Source organism: Barbatula barbatula (assembly GCF_947034865.1).
Source record: "Barbatula barbatula genome assembly, chromosome: 8".
In the NCBI taxonomy this organism is placed as follows: Eukaryota; Metazoa; Chordata; class Actinopteri; order Cypriniformes; family Nemacheilidae; genus Barbatula; species Barbatula barbatula.
This window is the reverse complement of record NC_136771.1, coordinates 3033959-3054725: the sequence shown is the minus strand read 5'-3', so window position 1 is coordinate 3054725 and position 20767 is coordinate 3033959. Positions and strand designations below refer to the sequence as shown.

Below are 20767 nucleotides of genomic sequence, written 5' to 3'. Positions count from 1 at the left end.
TATTGTGTATTCACAAAAAGTTCAATGTTTCCTCTCCTACATAAAACCACGAATGAACGGTGAAAAATGCAATAAGAGACTTCATGTCGAGGTCTGCGAAGCTCGCCGCTCTTCGACACGTGTGCCATGAAAGAACATTGCAGAAGCTGTGTTGCCATGCCAACGCAGCATCGCCATATAGAAATTCTACAATTACTGCCCTTGGCATCGGTACACATTAAAACACACCACTGTCACTCAACTCTGGTTCACTAAAGAGGAAATTTTAGCTGCTGGTGGTTCATGCTGTTATTATAATTATGTTTAGAATTTTGAACGATATTCCTAAATGCTAATTGTAATGACTAAAACTATTTCTATAGAACGTATTTATATTTGATTTTATTTATGTTCATATTAATTTAGACTATTATTTTATTGTTTGATAATTGTATTAATTTAACGATTTGTTGAATTTTGTTGTATGTTCATTTTGTTAAATAAACAATTTGTTGAATGCAGTTCGGTCGCATTTAAAGCGCCTTTACAAACAGAGCTTCCGCATATCTTATGTTAATCTTGAGTACTTACAGAACAGTATCGCACCCTTCAAATATCCGTAGTCTTTAGTTTGATCACATTTATAAAAGACAGATACAGCTGTACAATTATTTCCGAAAACATGCTTTTCCGGGAGAATTGTCCAATCCTGTACGAACGCTGGGCGAGTGTATCGAGCGCAGAAATACTACGTAATACGTTCAACTCGTTTTTTGACAAGTTGACCATGTCAAGCATGAGAAGACAGCACGTTTAACATTGTAAATAAGTCAGAACGCAGGAAACACCGTTGCGGGGCCACTTTAAAGAAACCGTTTGGTACATTGACATCTAGCGGTTGTGCTTGGTATCGCAGTCTAAAATCGAAATATTGGAGAGACAAGTTTTGCCAAGTAACGGTTCTTCTCAGTTTCTTTTGCTTGTTATCAGGAATTGTATTAAAGTTCATGAACACGTGCATCCGCAGTAACGTTTGTTTATGTTGTAACTTTGAAACCGTCTAACCATCCACTCGAATAGATGATGCTGTGTTTATTCTAGGGCTGTTAAACGTGATTAATCGCGATTAAAAACAAACAGTGTCCTGCCGAACACCTGGAACACCCTAGCAACCAAGTAGCAATGCCCCAGCAACCACTTAGTCAAACGTTGCATTCAGAGTCTGTGCACGCTCCAGTTTTAGCCACTCCAGTGCAGTTTGTTTTCATGAAGTGAATGTGTTTGCTTGTGTGCAATACAACAAGCGTTAGGTTTTAATCTTGCAAGAAATTGCACTGAGAGCTATGCTATCCATACATATTTCACTGTACTGTTACTGTACGTAAAAGCCGAACAGATCAGCGTGTATGTGTGGAGGTGAATTTTCACAGTGTTTGGTTCGATCTGTTCCCTGTCAATGCCGTGATGTTTCCTCTTGCATTACGCCGGCACAGCAGATGCACTCAATGTTTTAATGAGCGTCGAGATCAGACAGTAATTACTGCACATAGATGTTCTGCGCACCGTACATCTTTTCCACACGATCAACAGCCTCAGCCATATACCAGGTCTACACTTTCTGCATGTTGACTGGGTGTAGATACCCAGAGTTTATACAAAAACATCAGGGTGCAGTTTGGAAAGTGAAACACAAACACACATTAAGAGTGATCATCATTATGGGTCAGTATTTTATCTTTAGTGCTTTTGTGTATCTAAAGCGTTCATTTCTGTGTCAAGATGAATAGCAGATGTGAATAGGTGTAATTATGAATCCAGACACTAAAGAACATCAACCTTCATCTCTTTTCATCGTATTCAATGGCATAAATGTCAACCAGCACTCAAACAAATAACCCAGCTCACAGGCACGCACCACAAGCACGGCCCAAACAAAGAGAGTGCCTTTGTTTTCCATGGTAAAGCGAGTAGTTATTAATTAATTGTGACATTTCCCAGGTTTTTTATGAGATGGGAGCTTTTACCATATTTAATACGGACTAATGTATATTAAAATAAAAAACAGCATTTAATGAAATGTAGATATTGATGTACCTGTATATTATGGTGTGCTATAGTATTTTATGGAGCTTTAGTAGATTTTTTATTGGCAGATGTAGATTCCAAAATAATAGGACATCAAATTTGTAGTCATTCACTTTGTTTAAAAATATGTTTACTACTCTTATTTCCAAGACGTTTGATGTCATATATTGCAAAGGTTACGGGTTAAGCTCTCAAGAGAAGCACAAACTTATTAAGGCACTGGTTTAAAAAAAGCCAATGGCAGGTAAATAAATGCGAGGTTTTGAAGGCTACTGCCACACAGCATCCTGTATGCGGACAGCATCTGAGGAGTGTTATGCAACTCTACAGATGAGTCATCCAAACACCCACATTCATTTAAATACTTTTAATATTTTCATCAATTTATTGTGACACCCCTTTGTTTATCTCTCTAGGCCTGTGATGTCCTTCAGTACACCTTTTCACAAATTCATCCATAAGTCATTCTGTTGTAAAATAGATTTTTTTATTAAAAAACATTGAAATGCTTACATATTATACAATATTGCATGATAACAGCCATTCACCGCAACACATTTTTTTGTCATTCCCATTCGGCCATTGTGAGATTAGATGCCATATTTCATTTGAACTAAAGGCTTTCACAGAGTAATGCAAAATGTACTCAACAAAAGTCTTTGCAAATTAAATATAGCTTCTTCTATACTAATGGCCAATAGTTGGATGTTTGTTGGAACATGCCATCATGCTGTTTGTTTCGTAGTCTCTCAGTCTTTTGTTTTCACTGAATCTGACATTTATCCAGTGGTTTGCTTTGCTTCCTATTGCCGTCGGGACCCAGAACCAGCCGCAAGTCGGTGCCAAAACTCGGTCTCCTTGCCAGTGGATAAAGCGCACCGCACGGAGCGTCGCACACCGCGCCTGTGCTTCCCTGGACCGCCTGGCGCGCCGCCCGCAGCGCGTGATACGACTTGATGGACATTTTACGGTGCTGCGAGGGTCCGGTCTCCAGAGGGAGTCCACCGCGCGTCGCCAGCCCCTCAAACACCTGCTCCAGATTCACACTGTCCTTGGCTGAAGTCTCGAAAAACGCGCAGCCGTTTCCAAAAGCGCGCAGCACTTCAGTGCGCGATACCGCGTGCAGTTCGGAGGGCAAGTCCACCTTGTTCGCGCAGATCACGGTGGGCACACGGAGTTTCTGTTTGGTTCGGTGCAAGGCCATTTTGGCGGATATGATCTCCTCGTGCAGAGCGCGCACTTCTTCAAACGAGCTGCGGTCATCCAGACTGAAGACAAGCAGAAATATATCACCTGAAAGAGCAGAGATGATCAGCTTAAATATAAAACACCATCCAGTTCTTCTTTTTTAAATATGTCTCATTAAATTCTTTAGTCAAAGGTTCTTAAAACGTTTTTTAAAACCAAATAAAAAAATCTGTATCTTTATGTACACAAAGAACATTTGTGCGCCTTTATTTTTAATTGTAAACAATGCGTCCTCCAAGAAAAATATGGTTACAGAATATGACGTGAACCTTTATTATGTTTCAGTATTTCAAACTTTTTGTTTAAGAGGAATCTAAGAGGAATAAATTGGATGAAATATATATTTAACGTACCGGTTAGAATGGACAGTCTTCTTTTCGCAGGGAAGCTTCTTTCCCCGGACGCGTCCAGGATGTCTATTTGGTACGTTTCCCCGCGTATGTGGTACAGTTTCCTGTGGAAATCCTCACACGTGGGCTCGTATCTCTCCTCAAAATCCTCGCGTAGAAACCGGCGCAGGATGGACGTCTTTCCGACCCGCGGCGCGCCAAGCACCACGATGCGCCTGCAGTTCTGTGGTTTGGTTCCGTACTGATCTTTCCTCAACTGCTGGAGACGCGCGTGTCCGTGCACAACCAGCGCGGTCAGCTGTTCCAGTGAAGATTTCTTGCACTGGCTGTTGTCGCTGGACAGCTGCGTCTTGCCCATTTCTGACGCCCGCACCACCCTCGCTTTCTTCTCCTGGTAGTTCAGCTGCGTCGTGGCCAGTTTCAGGACCCCCATTCCTGCTTTGGAAAGTGTGCTGAGTTTTAAACCGGTAGCGCCGAGTCTTTGCGTTGCGTTTTTGCACGCTAGGAGGACGCCGGGCGAGCTGGCACCGGCGAGCGCGCAGCTCGTGTGCTGGATCACCTGCATGGCGTTTTTAGAAACTAAAGCAGCGGTAACGCTCTGCTCCATCTCCATGACGGGAGACATTGATGGCTGATGATATGTTGAATATGAAATGGTTACATCCACCTCGAGTCGTGCTGTTTTGGTGAGTATGCCAGTAGGCTCGGCCAGCCTGCGATTTATATATGCGCGTATCACGTCACCAGGGGGATTGATAGGTGCGCGGCTCGTGTACCTACAGAGAACAAAACGTTTCTCATGCAGCACGATGATATAGAGCAGATCTCACAATATAATTGCTTTTTTAATCGGCAATAAAGCGCGTTTACCTCTTTTCAATAAGGTCAATTGTAAAAGTCAAAATGAGGAGTTCATTTGCACTAAAAATCTGGATTTTTATGGGTCCATTTTGTACGCAAATAAACTAAACTGTTTGATTGATATTAATTGGAAAACGCATTTTCATCAGTTAGTTAGTTTTGCAAGGAACCCCTCAAATATTTAGTATAGCAGTTTATTTTAAACGGTTTTTAACGTGTATTTTCCTAAACCAATAGGAACAGTGATTTGAACAATATAATATGAGATTAAAACATTTATTAAGTTAACCATGTTTTATTAAACATTTGGGCAGATTTAGGTCCGTCATTGGTTAAACTGATAAATGTTCGCAAGGGATGTTTATATTTTGATACAAATGTCATTTGTTAAATATTTGAGATGTTTTAAAATCATTCATCCTTCAAATCGTTGTTTTGCCTCCTCGCGCTGTAACAGGATCCCGCGGGTGCGTCCGTTGCCATGACAGCGCGCAGGCACGCGGAAGCGCAGTAAAGAAGGCTAGCAGCTACCATAAAAAACACTCTTTACGCCACTTTAGCGAGTTTCTCTGACGACCTGTACGAAAATAAAATCTGTCTTGACAAAAGTTACATTTGAACTTTTTAAAAGGTTCCCGTCGTCATGGCGAATTTGGCCAAATCCTGGTTTCACAAATCCAAAAGTGGAAGGAGGACCCGATCACCGCCAGGTATGAATATATGATTTATTCGCCTATTACGTTATGAATGTTAATCTCAAACCTAACGTAGCCTATTGTTGGTATAACATCTAAACCAACAACATTGCCTATTATTCAGCTTCACCTGATTCACATTGACTGCTTGATGTGGACTTAAAAGACATGTCACTTTAAACAGTGCTGCACAAGGCAATGAAAAACAATCAGACAATGCAGTATTTAGATGTTTTGTGGTCATTGTTTGTAGAAAAATGTGACCCCGACATGACAAAAACATTTCAACAATGCCCAGAGATGCTTTGAGAGCTCTCTGAGAGAAGAGGTGTTTTCTCTGATGTGTTTGGGGAGCAGGTGTCCCCTGAATGCCGAGATCGATGTCGGATGATACAGGACGTTCTGACTCGCAGGAGAGCCGCTGCAGACAGACAGGGACCAACATGTGTGTGTGTGTTTGAATGGGGTAAAAAGTTATTGTATTGTTGCCGTGGCAACGGCAATACCTCTCCAGAACGCAGAGGATGTGCAGACTTATGTAACAGCATAGCAGCTCTGAATGAGTGTACGGGAGGTCACCGGGAGTCAGTGTGGAGTTGATTCTGCACAAACACCTACAAACTGTTTTCCATGAATCTTTATTCTACAGCTAAAAATCACTGTTGTATGATAATATATCAGTTATTTACCATCAATGTTTGTGTTTTCGCTCTCGACTTGCTGGTGTTTACTTTGGCACGGCTGGTGTTTTTCTTCCTTTTGTGTATATATTTAGTTTTAGGCGTAATGACAGTAAGATATGTTGCTTCAGTAATTCCATATGGTAATGGTTATGTAACTGCAGGGTTTTTATATTGCTGTGGGTCTGTGATCGTGATCAGAGGTCTGATCATTTTGTATGTTTGATCAGCAAAGTTAAAACATCCAATACATTTTTGGGACAAATTTTGATAACAGTGAATGTTAAAAAAATATATATTTACACATACATATGTGTTTTCAATCGTCAGTATTGAGAAAGCAGTGTGAAAGCCATATATTAAACTTGTGAAACTTAATAAGTATTTATTTTGCGTGACATGCTTTGTAGCAAGTAGCTTATCATTGAAAATGCCAAATATCGTAATTGCCGATATATCGGTTCACTAGTTATAAATATGTTTGAAATGATATTACAGAGTTAATGTGAGGTATAAAATGAATTTAAATATTTTCTAACACGTTTATGCTGCGTTCCAGACAACTCCAATTTTGGGTATTGCGACCTCAATCCCGGAAGTGGACATCTCAAACGGCAAACTAAGTCGGTTATCTGATCTCTGAGCTCGGGGCAGATCGATTAACCCCCGACCTCAGCGAGACACGCTATTTGACATCATGGACAAGATGGCGACCAACCCCCATATGTGAACCGTAAACAAACTATTTTTACAACGCGTAATATGTATGAACACAAACCTTATATATATATCCATAAACTGTTTATGATCAAATGCCTACGTGTGAATTGCTACCATCAGGGGCAGACTGGGAGTAAAAAGTGGCCCTGGACTTCATCAGCGGGAGCGGCCCACAAAACCCAGCTCGCAACATAACATAACGCAACAACACACTGATACACAAACCATTCAATAGCACTATAATTCATAAAAGTTAAAAGTTCTTTCATGACACCTTGCAAAGTCAATTTCTACAATGGAAGGAAGCGGTGTCATGCCGTCCATCTTATATACAGTCTATGACTGGAACAAATTGAGGTCAGAAGTGTGATACTTTACGACATATTATCCGAAATCCGAGTTTTCTGGAACACAGCATAAATATATGTTGTTACATTGCTTTTCGAATTGGGAATGCTATATTGCGTCTTAATGCATTCAGATATTTTACTGCGCACTCGCGCCTTCTTGGGCTGCACATAACTTCCGGTACACATTCACAAACAATCGAGTGCCTTTAGATTATTTACGATATCAATGAAACCGAGAAGAAACATTACTTGTCTCTCCAATATTTTGAATTTAGACTCCGATAGTCCTACCAAGCTAAACCTCTAGATGTCAGTATACCAACCGTTTTTTTTAAATGCGACCAAACTACAGGAACCATTCAACAAATTGTGTATTTAATAAAAGGAACATACAATTAAAAAAATCTTATATTTATTACAACTATTATACAATAAAATAATAGAACAAATTAACATTTACGTATATTAAATAAAATATGAATACACATTTATATTATTAGAAACTAGCCAGTCACAAACTGGCAGTTAAGTGGGAGTCAGGCACCTGTGCGTCCACCTGTACGGTCTATAATATTTAACATTTTGTCCTATCCTCTACTCTGCAGTGTCAGATAAGAAGCCTTTGGGAGAGATCGAAAAGTCCACCTCAACTTTGGGTGAACAGGATCAGAAGGGCATTCTCAATGACCAAGACATCCAAAATCTGACCATCACATCACAGGACCTGGAGAAGGTGTGTGTTGTGTGTTAGTCTTCTGTGTGTTAGTAATCATTACTGCATGCCCTAGTATTAATTGTCACCGTTGGTTTATCTCTTCAGCTGCGAGTCCCTAAACCCCCTACAGACCCCCAGAAGCCCAAATCAATGACCAGGGTGTGTGTCCGTAAGACACGCCCCCCAGACGAGGTCGGCAGGAAGATGGAGGTCACCGTGGCGAGACCTCTCCCACCTGACGCTGCTTCACAGACGCTCAACTACACAGGTAACATGCATGTGACTACTGGAGGATAGTTTAATATAAACCTACTGCTATTCCTCGTGAAATGTTTAAAGGTCCTGGTGGGCCGCGGTTGGACGCACGGGGGATGGTGCTGCCGCACAGCATTCTGGGAAGTCTGGAGGATTTTAAGAGAGAGATGGCACACAGAGGAGACACAGAGGTGAGCGCAGAGACCAAGTAAAATGGCACATTGTTTCAAAGTGTGGTTGAACTTTTATAGCTGTCTGTGATATTTCAAAGAAACACGACCCTTATAAATTTTTTTACTATACAGTATATGCTTTATATATATATATATATATATAACGATCTTTAGATAGGAAAATTGGATTATCTATGTAGATCTGTTAAAAAAAAATTCAGACAGATTTACAGTTTTGAAACACTCTTCCTCAGCTGTTACAGAGAATCCCTGACACACAGAGAGTCACACCTCTGCTGGTGGAGTGTGAGAGAAATGACGGCCAATCGGAAGATGATACACAACGTAGCCACGCCCTCCAGCACTGGTACCGCCACATGACTGAGCGGCGCAGACAGCAAAACTTTATTTCACGTGAGCTTTATCTCTACCTGCCAAATGCAAGAGAGGTTTAATTTAAAGCAAAAACTTGAATGCCCATTTGTTATCATTTTGAGAACTATAACTGAGAACTTATGATGTGTTCACACCAAATGCGATTTGCATGAATAAATTACATACAAAGCCAATGCAAAGACACAATGACGCGATGAGTTTGGTGTGGACACAGCATTTTTTTATTGTTTATAAATTTTCTTAATTTAACATTGACAACCAAACAAACCCTCCAGATTAAAAGGACTTCAACGTTAATCTGTAGCATACAAATTAAGAATAAATTAATAAATAGAAAATTTGAACAAGCTACATATAATTTTTTACAAGACATCTTTTTAATTGGCCTTTTTAAAGTCATTTTATATTACTATTTAAAATGTTGAAAGCTTTTTTATTCCTTAAAAACACACAAAATAAATAAATAGTAAAAAAAATAAGTTAAGCCATTTCGTCTTATTTTACCATAAGCCAAAATCACTTCTATCCCCGACCGTGCAAGATGATACCCATCTACCCACCAGTAACACAAGAGGTCTTTTTATATCCACTCTTTTTGTCTATATGCTCTCCTCTGGTTGGTTAAACCTCCTTATATGGTGAAATGTTGTTAACCAGATGAGTCAGTGGAGATTACAGCCCCCTCCTGACCAGATCAGTGACCGGCAAGTATAGAGTACCTTTATATACACGGTAGACTTTATCATTCCATAAAAGCCTCACTTCAGAAGATGTGTTTTGTAACAGGATTATATCCTGCGGGAGTCCATCATGATGATATTCTCATCTCATCTTCAGCTGAAATTGATTTGGTAAACACAATGAGGCACATCGGTGGCATGAAATGATGAGCCAGGCACATATTATGTGTGTGTGTTGTAGGATTACTGCAGAAGCCGGTGGGACATCTGTTGATGAATCAGTCCGGCAGATTCAGACGCATTCAGGAACAAAGAGATCTCATAAACAGACTACATGTGAGACCAACATCTCTCGCTCTCTTCACGGCCGTCTATCACAGTTTTCATTTTACATCGTATAAACATGCGAGGAAACAATCGTCTACTAACAAGCTTATATATAAGTTGTTTTTCATATTTTATTTATGAATATCAATGCATAAATTAAACTCACTTGGAATAAATGCGGCAATATAGAAACACAGTAATATATACAGTACATTTTTCCTGAACTTTTTCTCAATTTTACTTGCCCTTTCAAGGGAAATTTCGATTCCCTCCGTTGCTGCAAATGGATCACGTGTGTTGTTTATTGCTATTGTTGTATCCCCAACCATGAAATCTCAAAAAAAGTTTCTAATATTCTAATAACTTTTCTAATTTGGTCATGATTCTGTAAGGCGATGCTGGACACAGCAAGGTCATGGACACAAAAATACAAAATATATGAAGCAGATGCACTGCGAGTCACGTAGACTAAAAACGTTTGAGAAATGCATAAATGTAAACTGCTGAAACACTTTCACATGAAGATTCTAGCGGGGTTCTTCAGTAATCATGTGAAGTGCCTCTATAAAGTTCAGGCTTCAGTCTTACAGTATTCAGGATCTTGTTGATGTGGGTGGAAAGTGCAGAAGAACCCGAAACACATCGAACTCCTCGCTGTCGACCTCAGCAGTATCATCGCTAAATATATTCCATACTAGATCATTCGACTGTATCCCTCTGCTTGTGGTGAATCATCTGTTTATTAAAGATGCTATATGATTTTGACTCGGTCAGGGTCGACATGTAGGCTGTGAATTCTGGAACATTCCGCAGCATTTTGGAGATGAGCTGAGTGGGATAACGGCAACCCTTAGTGAGACGGAGAGAGGAAACCCTCCAACCGTCACTCGCATCGGACAGCCAACTGTAACACGTCTGGAGTCAGGTACAGATCACCCTCATGGTTGCCAGATCTAAAATACATACTTTTCAATAACTGTTATGCATTGCAAACAATGCTTATTGACAATCATACAATAATAATAATCATAAAGATGCATTTTCATAAATATATTAATCTTGCCTTGAAAATGAGAGGTGATAAATAGGGATTTAAAAAGATATAAAAATGAATAGACTTGTTATGTAATTGAAATTATTGGTAAATATAAATAAATACATGCACATGTTTACTAAATATGTATTTTTGTACTTTTTTGTGTATATAAATATGCACAGTACACAGACACATATTATGTAAACACAAACTTTTATTCTGGATTAATGTTTTGACAGCCCTACTGATAAACAAAAACGGATTAAAAAACAACCCACGGCAAAAACCTGTGGAACTGGCAACCGTGTCGCTTGTCAGAACTACATTTGAAATATTCCTGTGTGTGTTCTTTATCACAACCATTTTAAAAATGTTAAATGAAAGCAGCCACAAAATGATATGATATGATATGATATACACCACAGTGTAACACGTTGTCAAATAGACACTTTTGTTTTTTTGTCACTTTGTCACGAAATATGTTTCTCAGACTTTGTAAACAACAACAAATGTTGTGTCACGTATTCTGTCTCTATGGCAACGGTCTGTCCGTCTGAATAATAAAATTTATTTTGAACATCATCGTATCTGTCCGTGGTAAATGAAGGCAACAGAGCTATTAAAAATTAATCTGACTCCACAGTTGTTGTTTCACTAGATGAGAAGATAATCTGCTCAAACAGAGAAAAGGAAATAGAATCGCCTGCGTTTATCTGTGTTTATCAATTCAGTCAGCGCCTGAGTTTTGAATTGGTTTAGCGTATAAACAAGAGTAACGCATTTGTGTTGATGTGCATGTATTGCGTGTGTAGGTAACGTGCTGTGTGATGCAGTAAACAGCGGATGGGATCGGAGTGTGTACCTGCAACAGCGTCGCCTTGAGCTCAGGGACGTTCTGAGAGACTTCAGTCCACCGGCAAGACACACACAAACACACACACATACTGTGTGAAGATATTGAAGGTTTTATAGATGTGGAAAGAACAAACAGTGAGAGATTTTGAAACTTTATTATAATATTTCCTGATGTCAAAGTCATATAATGAAAATACAAAGTCAAGAATGAGCCTAGACAAGAAAGGGTTGCATCCAAACCACGTGGCTGCGCTTTTTCAGTTACATTTTGTCAGAAAGCACGGAAAACGTGCATGTCAGATTAGAGCTGAAAGAGATACAGAATTCTGTGGATTAAACACCAGTTTCACACATGCAGTTTTGGCCTCATTTGTGCCAACACACACACACACGCAATACACACTGCATCAGAGTCACTCGTCCTGCTGTCACGAGACTCGGAATGTGATCTGTTTTCTGTCCTGTGCACAATAATTATTTGACATCATATTAACAAGCACAATAGAACAAAGATCATTCAGTGTTTGTTTGTGTGTGTGAGAGAGAGAGAAATGAGAAAACTAACCCTCTCTCTTTCTCTCAACAGGTATTATTCTAGCTTTTGTTAAAACTAACTTGGTATTAGCACCTATTTTTGCTATTGCTCCTGTATGACATAATGCTCTTTTGCTCCCTGAACTCTCCGTAAATCGCTTTGTATATTTGCGTCGGCTAAATGACTAAATGTAAATGTGTGTGTGTGCGTGCATATGTGTGTGTTTAGAATGATGCTTGTGGTTGTGTTAGTAACTCAACAGAACATGATGTACGAGCGGAGCAGAGAGCAGATCTGTGCATCGCCAGCAGTCATTATCTACACATTAACACTAAATATCATACATTAGCACATTACACACATCCGTTCAATGTGAAGGGGCTTTAAAAACAACTGTTGTCCTTCTCTGTTGTGTTGTTCTGTGTTATTTTGTGTTAGGTTGTCGTGTTCTCTTGTGTTGTCCCAGCTAACAAAAGTTTGTTATCAGGACGTTCCATAGAGGTTTTTCACCATCATGGTGATCATTGTTTCCTTGAGTTGGGCTCTTGTACCTTGACAAGACCTCATATACTTTTTGCGAGATTAAGCTGTGTGCATGTGATGTACTGTTGTTATGGCTATGCAAGGAGATTCTTAAACCAACGGAGATTAATGGTGGTCTTCATAAAAAAACATTATGTGGTGGTTAGAATCATTGATGTTGTTGGGTTTGAATACGGTACAGTTGAACATAAAGGATAAATTTTTAAGTCTGTGAATTTATTTTGCATTTTGATGTGAAATCTGGACGCAAGATAAACGACAGCAGGATTTAGACAAACACAGACGTCAAGAATCAGAGAATGAAACTCAACAATGGGGACAATCAACAAAAATAACTTCATGCCACAATGCATTATACCCAGCATGCATTGCAGTTGATCTGTTCATCAGAAATCGTTTATTGATTGTCACCATTTTTAAGATTCATACCCTGATTCTTGATATGTGTGTGTCTAAACTCTGTTGTTGTTTTTTTGCGTCCTGTTTTCACAAATCTTGCTGTTAAAACACAACTTAATTCCCTGTTATTATAATGATCTTTCAGGATCAAGATACAATTACAATTAATACCCATTAAGGGAATTGAACGACTACATTGTGGTGTTTTTATTGCCCACCAATAGACTTCATTTGATTAGATTCCCATTGCATTTTCATATCAACAGTACATCATCTGCATGTGTGTTGTGTTTTCTGTTGTGGTGTTGTGTTGGTTTTCATCTGTTGTGTTTCTCTTTTGTAATGTTGTTCTTGTGTTGAACGCCGTCGGTCATTTGTGCAGCACTAGCTTGTGTGAGTGTGTGCGATGGATGATCTGTGTTTCAGATGTGTGTCGTTCATCATATGCTGCAGCACAGACTCACAGATCGTCCTGATGTGTCATCACTAGAGAATGAGGACACTTTCATAAATTGAGACCGATAACAGAGACAATCAGTGTTTACACCAACACAACAACTCTTAACTCAACACTCACTCTCACGCATTACATACAAAATACAAGAAATAAAACAAAACGACTTTTAAAAAAATCATGTAAACATGTGAAAAAAGTCATGCTGGTGTGCAGCAAAACATATTTTAAACTGTTAACTTTTTTATATTCTGTCATTTTATAAGAGTTTGGTTCCAATGAATCTTTCAAAAATCATGTTTAACCACCATAATAACACAAAACTACAGCTTACTAACACAATAAAGCGCAATAAAACATAAACAATTAGTTATGAGTTATCTCATTTTGGAACCAAACTGTTTATTTATACAACATTGTGACAACATTAACAAACCTTACTGCCCATTTGCACGTTCGTGGACTGCAGTTCCGGTACACATTCACAAACAATAGAGCGCCCGTAGATAGATTATTTCTGATAACAAGCAAAGAAATCGAGAAGAACCTTGTCTCTCCAATAGTTTAGACTTCGGGACCGAGCTCAACCACTAGATGTCAATGTATACGTTTTCTTTAAATGCGACCTAACTGCAGGACCCATTCAACAAATTGTTTATTTAATAAAATGAACATACAACAAAATTCAACCAATCGTTTATTTAATACAATAAGTATATGATAAATTAATAATACAAATTATTAGTTGAGTAAAATATAAATAATGATATTATTAAACACAGCCAAACACTGGCGGGAAGTTAACTGCAGTCCAGCCGCGCGCGTCCGATGAAACAGTCTGTAATAGCAAAGTCTGTAGTATTATTGTAATAGAACATTTGTTATATTGTTTTTAATTTTTAACATCAACAGTAATCAAACTAAAATAATAATATTAATAGAATATAATGTGTTTGTGCGTATTTTATTTATAGTATTTTTTCACTTAAATATATATATAAATACAGTATGTATGTCAAATATTTATACTTATCTGTAGCATGTTTAAATGTAGTACGCTGCTATTTCTGGTGTCTTTGGCTACTATTGTGTGCGTGTGTGTCCGGCCTGTTTGTTCTTGTGGGACTAAATGTACTTTTCCATTGGCTCCTAATGCACTGACCTCTCTAAACCAATCACAGTTCACCTGCAGTACTTTACTCTCTCTAAAACAAACATCTTACAGTTACATCACAAATCATCCATCAGCTTGACTTCAGTGTTTATTGAAAATCTCTTAATGGACTTCTTCAGTATGTTCTGATTTAGGAAAGAATGCAGTAACTATAAATGAATTGGCTCTCACTTTCACTTTGAGAGTTTAATGTAAAATACTTGAGGGCATGTTGAAATTTTGCAGACTTTTTTTGTGTTGGAAAATGTGAGCCCAGTTTGTGACTGTTCCAGATGAAACACAATGGAGACGTGCTGCTTGTGTGATTTGTCTTTTCTGTGGGTTTCAGGACACCGATGGACTGGAGGTGGTTGGTTCTGGCCTGCCCTTCACCTCTACATCTGTGAGATCTTCATCTCTACTGGATGAGGAAAACAATGAAGATATACGGAGTGAAATAGAGCAGATAGAAAACGAGTAAGACTTGATATTTTCTTTAATCCTGCTGTGGCTGTGTGATGTTCTTGTGTCGGTGATGTTCTCTTCATCTCACCAGAGATCCTCTGGCGCTCTATGATGACATCATCATGGATGTCCAGCTGGTTCCTGCTCTGAGGTTTTGTGGAGAACTGGCTCGCTGGACCGGCACCATGTCCTCCCACCAGGTACAGAGAGAGAGAGAAGTATGCTCTCTTATGTCACCACATGAGTCATGTTACATCATGGGATTGCTGGAATTCTCCCTCCTCCTCGAAACACATGTAATGTTGTGTGTGTGTGTGTGTGTAGGAGCAGCGGGGTATCTCAGCGAGGATGATGTTTGAGATAGTAACAGGAGAGAGTGTGAGCTCTCATCTGGAGATAAAGAATGAAGGCAGTACTGTGATCTATTACAGCTGGGAGAGAGTGACACAACCACACACACACACGCAACACTTCTACTTCAACAATACTGAAGGTACCGCGTGCACACGCACACGCACAGCACTGTTTAACCATTACGCACGCACGCATGCATGATGTGTGTAATCGTCTTTCTCAGCTGTGATACTACCGGCTAGCACCAAACACATCACAGTCGTCTTTAAGAGCGCGTCTGCGGGCATCATGACTGAAGTTTGGCAACTCAACACACACCCTGTGCTGATGGGCGGAGCTTCACTGCAGGTCACACTGAGGGGCGTGGCTATAGACCAGGACAAAACCGCACACCAGAGAGCAGCACTGGAGGTGTGTGTGTGTACTTACAGTAAAAATACATGTATTTAAACATATGACTGATGTAATGATTACTTATTTGTATTTTATGTGTTTGTAATCATGTTTAGGATGTGTACGTTATGCTTTTGTGATTGGAAAAGTGTTTATGGACAACATGGAGTGTTTGCATAAATGTATATAATGTGATTGTGTTTGTTTGTCACGGTCTGTTTATGATGTTTGTATTTGTGTTTGATATATTGTCTATATATTGTGTCTTGATGTTTGTGTATGTTTAAAATGAAATGTGTGTGTGTGTGCGTGTGTGTGTGCGCGTGCGCGTGCACATATATGCATATAATGTGATGTTTGTTTGTTTGTTTGTCTATGTGTATGATGTTTACGTGTTTGTATTTGTGTTCGATATATTGTGGATATTGTGTCTGGATGTTTGTGTATGTTTTTTAAGAATTTGTTGTGTGTGTGTGTGCTTGTGTGTGTGTGTAGAGGGATCTCCAGCAGAAAGAGGCTGTGTGCTTGTGTAGATGGATCATGAAGGAGATGCTCAGTGGGGTTTGCACTCCAGAACGGCCGAGCTCACCGTTTGACCTCCACATCACCGAAGAGGAGCAGTTCCTCACCCACAACCCTGATGTACGACATTAACACAAACCCATTGCACCACCTTACAACAAACTCCTCTCACTCACATCGTGACTCACTGACATGCAGTAATATTGTGCTGAATCACACACAGATATCCAAACACTGACCTGATACTGAATTATAACAACAAGAACACGATCAAACAAAGAGTAAAACCTCTGCAATCTGATTGGACTCATTTAAAACTGCTGTACATGATGATAAATTAGTTCAATCCTATATTAACAGAACAAACAACTGCATTCAATTGCACACAATACACAAAAGGAAGGGGCTTTTAAGTACTTTTGTCAAAAGAAAATGAAGAGTTTGGTTCCACTTTTTTTTATTGTGCATTCTAATTAATATCAATTGCATCCGCAGTTGGTCTCTTTTTATTTAAGCCATTATAACAAAAGAAGTACAGCTAGCTAACACAATACAACACAATACAAAAATGCTAAACATAACAAAAAACATGATTCTAGAAATAGATGTTAGAGTTAACTCATTTTGGAACCAAACTCTTGCAAACTCTTAATAACAAGCATAAATCATTTAAAAACATTATGAACTGTTCCTTCAGTTAAGTCCAACAGAATATTAATATTATATAGTCCGTCTGTTTCGTGAAGTTTTAAAATTTGTGATTGATCTCTTGACCTCAAATACACCCGAGCACCAATCACAACACGCATGACCACAAATTCATGTTGAAGCACACGCTCAACGTTTTATTCTCTTGTTTTTTAGTCATTTTGATGTATTTTGCCGTCTGTATGATTTATTCACACACACACAGAGACACACGTCGCAGTCGTGACGGGCAGCACTAGGCCTAATTGTCTGTATTAAGTGGATAATTGCGTTGAGTTGTGTAATTTAGGCCAGGACATGTATGTGGGTCTCAGGGAACAGCTCAGCATGTGTCGGGTCCCTCGTGTACCTGGCAGAGTACAGCGTTATTGAACCCTGGAACTGACAGACCATCCTCGCCAACAGAATGAGCCCGAAACATGTTGTTCTTCCAAATCTCACTTTGTGTTTTTAAGAGGTTTTTTTGCACTCATTATTCTTTTCTTTCTGTTTAGCTGAAATGTGTTTGGCAGTTGCAGTACCACCGTGAGCCCGTGGAGGCGCTGCAGAGGTTATGGGAGCAGGTCAAGAGGTCAGGACCGGTGTGGGATCTGTCTTTAAACACCTTCACACAGGTACATCACGCTGACACCGGTGCTGGATTTGGTTCTTTTGCTGCGATGAATAAGATGAATCTGTCATACACGTGTGTTGGTCAAAATACTTAACGAAATCACTAATAATGTCTAAAATAGACCTTAAATGTATGCATCACTAATTTTATTCTTTGGATGAAAAATATTAGAATAAAACAGAAATAAAAATATGACCTGGACCTGATCTGTGTGATTGTGAGATTACATCGGCAATTATTTACTTTTATTCCCTTTTATTATAAGCTGAATAATTTCGGTCACCATTGATAATAACTGGACTTAAATGAACGTTTCTGGTAAAGTACTGATCGCTGAATTTACATTTCGTAAAAGATTGATTACTCGAATACAAAAATCTCTAATGCTTTAAGTGTAGTGTTATTCATATTGTCCACCAGATGGCACTGTCCCTCCCTGAGACAGATGAGCAGACAGACAGGCTGAGCAGAGAGACATGTCTGAATCAATATAACTCACTGATGATACAGTTACAGCGACCGCGGACACACGCGACTCCTTTAACTCTTCACAACATCAGGTGAGACACGCAATGAGGATATGACCTTATGATGTTTGTGTTGGACAAATTTAACACAGAAGTAAGCCAAAACTATCCAAACATTTGGGGTTGTACTCATTAAACAAATTAAGTAAATTCTGTGTGTGTGTGTGTGTGTAGTCTGCAGTTGTGGAGAGAGCTGGTGGACGGTTTGGTCATCGAGTCCGTGAAGTTGAGAGATACACTTGGACTTCCTGAACGCAACGTTTGGAGTGACACAACACGAGAGCGCAACACCTGTGAGCACACACTTAAATACATGAAAGAATATGACACGAGCACAAACCCAGTGAGAGTACTACCTAGGCAGTATGTTAAGGAACATAAGATTTCACACAATTCTGACGATGATCAGTAGTGGAGAAGACGAAGAATGAGGAGGCGGAGCAGAGGAGAGGAGGAACAGCGCTGAAAGACACGAAGAGAGCCAAAGATACAGATGTGAAGAGAGGAGGCAAAGACACAGAGGGGAGGAGAGGAGGAACTCGAGCAGCGGTGATGGAGGTGTGTGTGAGACATGCAGTGACTGGTGTTGAACAGCAGGGGGCAGCTTTAGTAAACTGACTTCATATGTGACGTATTAGTGTCCCGTTCTTTCTCTCTCACTACATAGACAACTTCTATATTAGGTTATAATGTAAATTCCAAAACCTTTTTGGGTGTTCCTGAAATGAATAAACCATAATTCCTGTTCAAACTGATTTCGTATGATTAGTTAGGTTTAGTCAAAAACATTAACAGTGTTGAGAAAGTCCTTCTGTTTGAGATATATGCGTGATACCTAGTTCACTACAGTCTCGCCCTTGCTGACTCATGAGCGTTGGCGTCAACGTAACGGCTCTCAGTGGGAGAACAGGTGCACGTTTTCACACGATGAAACAACCGGCCTCTGTTTTACATTCACGGCTACTGTAAACAAAATATGTGCAAACATGCACACGCTCGTTTGAATTCTGTGTGTTTGTGTGGTTTAGGAACAAGGGAACATGCCGATAAACTCGCCGGAGGAGAAAATGGATACAGGAGAGAGAGAATTACGCTTTGCTGTTGACGGACACACGCAGGAGCTGTACAGACGACTCCTACACACACAGGCATGAATTACACACACACACACACATACTGTATGTGCTTTATAGGGTCTATGGCCCGTAGCCCACCCCTAAACTTTTACAGAAACCTGATGACAATTTTGAATAGAAAAACACGATTTAGCATGTTTTTCGAAGACATTTGATTTATGAGAACACAGATACAGTATATGTGCGGTACACATTATAATACACAGTTGTTTCCTTATAAACCACATATACAAGCTCACACATAGACATGTGACTACTGCATACACACTAACAAAATATAAGCACCAGTATAGTGTATACAAATTGACAGTAAATAAAGAATTAAGTAGGATTAAAACTATTAAAAAAGCAATAAGTTTCCCATTATAAATGAAAGTAAACACAATGGTTTGATATCGGTTACTGTTGAACAGTGGATGCCCCCCTAAAGTTCTAGCTTAGCCCCCCTAAAATATTGTGAGTAATTATGTAATCTGTACAAGAATTCGAGATCGCTTTGTAGGCCCCTTTAAAACTCTTATTATGAAAAACGGTGGCAGGTTGCGTTATTTAGCGAATTCTTCAGTTCACAGCAACACAGAGTGGGTTGTATGGCAAGCCGAATAAACTTTTAACCATCTCAGGATTTTAATTTTTTATGTCTACAATTATATTTTTACTAGTAAAAATTATAATTCTTGATATCAATAATGGAATCTCTGTTAGCAACTGCTTATTGCTATTTTTGATGTCAGTCATTTGAAACACATGAAAACATCACTTGAAAATCTTGATATAAAAAAATGTATTCAACCAGTAAAAAACATAATAGAGGCTGCCATTCCAATTCAATTTCAGATATAAAAAATGCAATTCTTACTAGTAAAAAACATAATTTTGGTATCAACAATTAACTTGTTCACAAAGAACTGCAAGTGATGACGTGATTGTTGATATCAAAAATTCACATTCTTACTAGTGAAAATTATATAAAACTGATATAAAAAAATAGCAATTGTTACTGGTAGAAATTTGTTGATATCAAAATTCATATCCTGAGAATGATTAAAAGCTAATTCGGCTTGACATAGTATACTGGGAGTCATGCATGCGTTTTGAACTATGATGTTACCCAGCATAGTTGAGTTTAATATATTAATATTAAATATTATTAATATGTATATTTAAATATGATTCATTCAACTAAATACTGTACTTAATATGTGTGTGTGCAATAGTGGATTGACATCAAAATGTAAAGTCTAACTTTTACAATTCGTGCTTTAATGTACAATTCTCACATTTGCAATACTTTGGTCAGTTAATAATACTATTTTATGTGGATTTATATTTATTTGAATGATTTAAAAGAGCAGTTTCATCCTTGAATCACTTTACTAATCTACCAAGAAAGTAATTGGTAATAATTCTTTAAATACAATTTGGAGCGAGTCATTTGTAAAGTAGGCCTAATCGTATTAGACTTTTGTGTAATTCGTGACTAGTAATGTATCATTTTATCAGAGAAACTTGCCCAACACTGATCACAGCTGACTGTAACACACATGTAATGAGACATTT

At 38.8% G+C, this 20767-nt stretch overlaps 2 protein-coding genes across 2 annotated transcripts; one reads left to right on the top strand and one right to left on the bottom strand.

Annotated features, from left to right (window-relative positions):
* Positions 1–2536: 2536 nt before the first annotated feature.
* On the bottom strand, positions 2537–4353 carry rasd2b (RASD family member 2b). Its single transcript, XM_079462303.1, has 2 exons — positions 3666–4353; positions 2537–3357 (listed from the first exon to the last, which is right to left on the bottom strand). The coding sequence occupies exons 1-2, from the start codon at positions 4285–4287 to the stop codon at positions 2828–2830; spliced, it is 1152 nt and encodes a 383-aa protein (XP_079318429.1). The 5' UTR covers positions 4288–4353; the 3' UTR covers positions 2537–2827.
* A 648-nt stretch (positions 4354–5001) lies between these two features.
* mycbpap (mycbp associated protein) lies at positions 5002–19225 on the top strand (the record flags this gene model as incomplete). The annotated part of the gene is made up of 18 exons (XM_079461562.1): positions 5002–5233; positions 7574–7701; positions 7789–7951; positions 8023–8129; positions 8366–8525; positions 9429–9523; positions 10289–10439; positions 11363–11466; positions 14839–14966; positions 15046–15154; positions 15279–15447; positions 15532–15719; positions 16197–16343; positions 17426–17545; positions 17965–18104; positions 18246–18364; positions 18481–18629; positions 19100–19225. Exons 1-18 carry the CDS (start codon positions 5167–5169, stop codon positions 19223–19225), a joined length of 2370 nt encoding a protein of 789 aa, XP_079317688.1. The 5' UTR covers positions 5002–5166.
* Between the last annotated feature and the right edge of the window lie 1542 nt (positions 19226–20767).